At 38.8% G+C, this 6,200-nt stretch overlaps 1 protein-coding gene across 4 annotated transcripts in view; it reads left to right on the top strand.

Moving 5' to 3' along the window:
* The first annotated feature begins 1,955 nt into the window (after positions 1 to 1,955).
* The window catches only part of RNLS (renalase, FAD dependent amine oxidase), a 314,882-nt gene continuing 310,637 nt past the window's right edge, over positions 1,956 to 6,200 (top strand). For 3 of the 4 annotated variants that reach the window (XM_054435659.2, XM_054435658.2, XM_054435660.2), the window contains exons 1-3: positions 1,957 to 2,324; positions 3,095 to 3,200; positions 3,691 to 3,833. In XM_054435659.2, the coding sequence (XP_054291634.1) occupies positions 2,207 to 2,324; positions 3,095 to 3,200; positions 3,691 to 3,833 (367 nt within the window). In that variant the 5' untranslated portion in view covers positions 1,957 to 2,206. Of the gene's footprint in view, positions 2,325 to 3,094; positions 3,201 to 3,690; positions 3,834 to 6,200 lie in introns of all 4 variants that reach the window. The other variant, XM_054435661.2, reaches the window with a different exon arrangement.

The raw sequence follows: 6,200 nt of genomic DNA, 5'->3' as shown, positions 1-6,200 counted from the left end.
GAGAAAAAAGAAGCTATAGAAGATAATTATGAAGTTTCAAGTCTCATTGTCCATGATGATCAAATTATTAATAGAAATGAGGAAGCTGGAAAGGATGGAAAAGAGCAGGAGAGCAGATTCAGAAGACCATGAAGGCCTGCCCTTGCTTCACCATTGAGATGATAGGTAACTTGGGCAAACTCACTTGAACTTAGTGTATTAACATGTATAAAATGGTGGCAGAAGACAGTTGAAATAGATTACTGCAAATGTACTTTCCAGATTGACGATTTTGAGATTTTAGGGCTATGGTTATGAATCACATTAAGCTTTTAATTTCAGAGAAATCTGAACTTTTAATTTCAGAAAAATCATAAACTTCAATGTATAATGGTACACTATTTCCCCAAGATAAATTCTGCTTTAAACGGCATATTTTTAAGGCTTTTGACATAGTATCAGACCGTATTATGAAAAATTTGTCTAGTACACTTCCATCAGTAATATACCATTGTGTATTTTGCTGTATCCCCGAAAAAAAGACATTTTTACATTTACAAAAGTAATTCCTAACCCGGGGAACATGGCAAAACCTTATCTCTACATAAAGTACACACACCCACAAAATTAGCCACACGTGGCGGTGGGCACCTGTAGTCCCAGCTACTCAGGTGGCTGAGGCAGGAGAATCGCTTGAGCCTAAGAGGTCAAGGCTGCAGTGAGCCCTGATCGTGCCACTGCACTCTTGCCTGAGTGACACAAGACCCTGTCTCAAGAAAGAAAAAACAAAAAACTCAACAAACGAAAAATAGTACCTCATTTTAATTTGTATTTGAATATAAAAAATTAAACACATGCTTATTGGACTTACGTATTTCTTTTTATTCAAGAACTCTATCCAATATATACACATTTTCCTTTTGGCTTTTGTCATTTGTGTCTTTAAGACTTTGAATAATGTTTTTAAATAATATTAACTTTAATCTTTCATACACCTTTCAGAAATTTACTATTTGTATTTTGTTTTGTGTATTTTATAACACACAAGTTGTAAATGATTATGTATTGTTTTTCTGTTCAATTCCATCTTTCATTTTTATGCTTAAAAATGTCTTCTTAGTCATATATGCCCGTCTACATTTTCTTCTAGTTCTTTTATTAGATACATCTAGTATTAATTCATCACCCATTTGATACATGGTAATTTTTTTCATGATGTGGACATGAAGTAAATATTCTGATTTTTAAATGTTTCCATTATAATTGGCTACCATTGTCAATTTTCTTATTGGTTCTGATACTTATTCGGTTTCTTAGTTTTCCAGGTAATAATTCATCTGCAAGTCAGCGTAACTTAATTATTTGTTTTTTAATAGTTCAATATTATCATTGCCTTTTGTTGTTTCATTGAGAACTTCCAGCACAATGTTAGGAGGAGGAAAAAAACAATGGCAATGGCACCAATCCTTCTCTTGTTCATCTTTATATTCCTTAGAACATATGGAATGCGTTCTGACATACAACTTATTGAAGAGTAATTTGGAATTTTTTGATGAATCAACTGTCTTTAATCTTTACAAGTTTGAAAGGTATACGTTATTGTTCCCATTTCCCAGGTGGTGAAACTGAGGTTCAGGAAGGTTACATAAAGTCCCAGGTCTAAGAAAAATGTCTCCCAGATTCCAAAAGATGTTTCTATTATGCTAATAGTGGCCGTTCAAGAATTAGAGGAAAGGCTGCCCGTGGTATCGCTGGTGATTCTTCTTCCCACTTTCAAATGTAGAATAGTAAAATAGCAAAAATCCCAACAGGCATGGGAGTTATCGCAGTAGATAGGTTAAGCTGGTTCTCTGCTGTGGTCAACGTAAGCTCTGTTGCGACGCGGGTTCTCCCAACAATAGCCCACACCATTTCCAGGCTTTTCTGGGCGAGGGGCAGGCTGGAATGTGGAACTTCTCTGGATATACCCGGCCCCCAAAGCGAGGAGACAGGCAGCCCCGGTTCTCCGCAGCCCCAGGTTTGCTCGTCAAGGACTGAGGGGCCTCTCAGCTCCGGCCGCCTCCTCTCCGCCCCCTGCAGGCCGGCCGGAGGGACAGCTCAGGGCCCAGGTCGGCGCAGGGAGCACGGAACCAAAGAGCGCTAGCGCCCGTTCGGCCGCCTTTCCACAAAGCCCGGGCCGACCGGCCCCGCCGCGGAGACTCAGCGCGGATCGCGGCTCCCTCTCGCCATGGCGCGGGTGCTGATCGTGGGCGCCGGGGTGACAGGAAGCTTGTGCGCTGCGCTGCTGAGGAGGCAGACGTCCGGTCCCTTGTACCTTGCTGTGTGGGACAAGGCCGAGGACTCAGGTGGGTTGTCTAAACGCCAAAACCTGGGAAAAGAGGACTGCCGGCCAGGCTGCTGAGGTGGTGTGGGCCTGCGCCCGAGAAAGTCTATAGGCGAAAACGCTATACCCTCAGCTCCCTGAGCGGCCGTGTAGCGCGGCCCATGCGCCGAGCGGCGCGCCTCGTCACGTGATCGGGGACTTCCGCCACACAGGAAAAGGCCCAAGAAGGGGTGAGGGTGGGGGCGAGGGTGGGGGCGAGGGTGGGGGCGGGGCAGGAGTACCCCGCGCTCTGCAGAGGGAGACCTGAGACAGCGGCGTGGGAGGGGCCCCGACTCGAGTTTGCAAAGCTTGGGCCTACTGCTGTCCCTAATAGATTTTTTGCCTTGGTCTGTTGCCTTTGCAGCTTTCTGCAGATTATGAGACTCCCAAAGTGATCATAGACCAAGACTTTCTGAAGATCTAGTTTGCAGAATCCTGTCATTCTGATGAAGATTGACTGTATGAATGAAAGAGCATTAGTTGACTCATTTATTCTGACATTTCTTTCATCATTTTTAGTTTTATCCATTCAGTGACTCCTATTACCAAATATGTGCACTATAATGGTGCTGGACACTGTTACATTGTTCATGACTCCTTCTAAAATCTCAAAATCTGATCAAGTACTTCAACTTAAAAAAGTTTCTTAAGATATTTTTGAAGTAATCTGTTTGGGGTAACCTAAGGTGCATTGAATTAATTGCTAAGGCTCATTGTAATGCAGTAAGACATTTTCCTGTGGATTAATTCAAGGGGGAAGAATGACTACAGCCAGCAGTCCTCATAATCCTCAGTGCACAGCTGACTTGGGTGCTCAGTACGTCACCTGCACTCCTCATTATGCCAAAAAACACCAACGGTGAGTTAGTTGCAAGAAGTGGAATCAATCTTAGCAGTTGTATGATGTCATAGGGTTGTTGTGAAGATTAGATTAGCTGATAAATGGAACATAGTAAGGGCTCAATAAATATCAATTGCTATGTTGGTGTTATGGAAGAAGACAACTAGCTGTGATGGGAGTCAATCTTCTGAACCAAATTTAAAATTGATATACTAAATACATTTGTTTGTTTTCATTAACTTTACTTTTAAAATATACTTACAGAGAAATAGGCCTTTGACTAAAGTCAGCAAAAGACCTATGGATTCTCAAAACATTTCTCTTCTTCACCTGTATTATGTTTTATTTAACACAAAATATACATTTTATTCAATACAAAATATTCATAGGAAGATATCTAATTATGATTTTGAATTATAACCTCAGAGAATTATTGAAAGAAAATATAGTCTTTTAGAGCTATTCATGGTATATAATTACATTAAATATACATATTGATTTATTTCAGTTTTTATGATGAACTGTTAGCCTATGGCGTTTTGAGGCCTCTAACCTCGCCTATTGAAGGAATGGTGATGAAAGAAGGAGACTGTAACTTTGTGGCACCTCAAGGAATTTCTTCAATTATTAAGCATTACTTGAAAGAATCAGGTGGGAGTAAGATTTTCTCTGCCTAAATTTTAAAATTAGCATTTAAAAACAAGTTACACACATAGTTACATATTAATACTATACAGGAAGTTATAAATATTAGGTGCTCTATTTGCTGATCAATAGCTAGTCCTTCCCCAAAGTAATCATTGATAAGTTTCCAGTGTATATTTCCAGGACAATGTTTATGCATCTCTCTATTGAGCTACATGGCTGTCTCTATTTATCTATAATATAGATATTATAGATGTATATATATATATATACACACACATATTTCTTTATATTTATTCTTTTAAAAATATACTCAAAGGGAATAATTTTACATAAATGATTCTATACCTTGTTTGACTCGTATCCTGGATCTGTTTTCATATCAGCAAATTTAGTGTAATCCATTTTCTTTAATGATTGTCTAGTATTTATGACATATGTGTACCATCATTTATTTAACTATTAGCTTTCTGGTAAATATTTAGGCTGTATGGGATTGGGAGATTGTTTTGGTTTTTGTTAATACAAACATTGCTGCATGTCTATTGTTGACATGCTTTTGGAAGCATATCTTTATTTAGGATCAATTCGTCACAGAAGAATAGCTATGTCAAACAATATGTGCATTTTTAACTTAGCTAGGTTGTGCTGTATGTTAATCTTAAAGAACATCTCACCACTAGTGAAGAGAATGTTTCTTTCCCCACATTTGGTTATAATGGAAATTTTTAATTTTTGCCAGTGTAGTAGGTTAAAAATTGGATCTCTTTGTAGTTTTAATTTGCATTTCTTTAATTACAAGTGAATTTATGCATTTTTTTGTTTTATTAGCCAGCTTTTTGCAGTTTTCTTCTGTGAATGTCTTATTCATAACCTTTGCCCATTTTCTATTAGGATTTTCATTTGTTCCTTACATATTTTATGAGTGTTTTGAAAATAGACCTTTTAAAAAAGAAAATAGAATTTTTCTTGGATAATTGATGATTATTTTTAAAGCAGAATGAAGCTTCTTGATGAATCATAATTCAGTTAAGTACCCAAGTCGAGATAACTGAGAAAGGATATAGCCTAAGAATTTTTTTTATAAGCTATTTTCAGCATAATTACTGTTTTGGTCTTTATCATCAAATATTACTTATTGAGAACCCCAAGAATCCTTGATACTGGGCATCAGAGAGGTCAGTGAGATTGAATAAACAACATGAGAACATAATAAATACCATTCTGGCTTAGACCATTTCTCCATTCGAGATTCAGTATATGATGGTATGTTAGACTACTCCAGAGAAACAGAACCAATAGGGTATGTGTGTGTATGTATGTGTGCATGCATGTGTATATGTGTGTATGGATAAAGAGAGAGATTTATTATAAGGAATTGGCTCACATGATTATGGAGGCTGGTAAGTCCCAAGATCTGCAGAGTGATTCAGCATAGTAGACACCCAGGAAAGCTGGTGGTATAGTTCTAGTCCAAAGGCTGGCAGGCTCAAGACTCAGGAAGAGCCAATGTTTCAGTTCTACTCTGAAGGCTGGAAAAAAGCTGATGAGCCAGTTCAAAGGCTTTCAGGCAGGAAGAATTCTTCTTTATGTGAAGGAGGATAAATGCGTTTGTCCTATTTAGGCCTTCAACTGATTGGATGAGGCCCACCCACATTAGGGAGGGCCATCTGCATTACTTGATCTACTGATCATAAATGTTAATCTCTTCTAATAACATGCTCATAGAAACACCCAGAATAATGTTTGACCAAATATGTAGGCATCCTATGGCCAAGTCAAGTTGACACATAAAATTGACCATCACAGATGGTGACACTATTGGACGTTTTGTAGAATGTTACTATCAGCTTCATATAGTGTGGCCGTATCACTTTAAAAAATCTCATTTCCACCATGATTTTCCCTTGACCCAGGTTGGATGAGTATACTTATTGAAATCATCAGGTACTTACTAACTGATATGCATGCATACATGTGCAGCAGCTTAGAAAATGATATCCCAAAATGGAGCCCTCAGAAGTAGCTCTCTCTGACCTTCTTCTGCCTTCCTATCTCTGGCCTAGCATTCATCCCTGAGGCTAGCCCTAGAAAATAGAATCTCTTTTCCCAAGGCAGGTCATAGAAATAAGAACCCCTTTTCCCCCCAAACCAGCCATAAAACCTATAACTATCACTCTGGCTTTCCCCTGCCTTCCTTTGTAGAAACTGGCCATAAAGAAATTATCTGACCTACCATGTTTGATTGTAGCTCATAACAGTTCCAGAGAGGGTCATGACCTATAACCATAAAGAAAGAATGCTGCACAGAGAGGACAAGAAGAATCTAGACAGACAGGCCTTGATGGGTTTCACCAGTTTGTTAGCCATAGA

The sequence above is a fragment of the Pongo pygmaeus genome, chromosome 8 (genome assembly GCF_028885625.2).
Source record: "Pongo pygmaeus isolate AG05252 chromosome 8, NHGRI_mPonPyg2-v2.0_pri, whole genome shotgun sequence".
Classification (NCBI taxonomy): domain Eukaryota; kingdom Metazoa; phylum Chordata; class Mammalia; order Primates; family Hominidae; genus Pongo; species Pongo pygmaeus.
The sequence above is the reverse complement of the archived record's forward strand: the minus strand, read 5'-3'. Positions and strand labels throughout refer to the sequence as shown.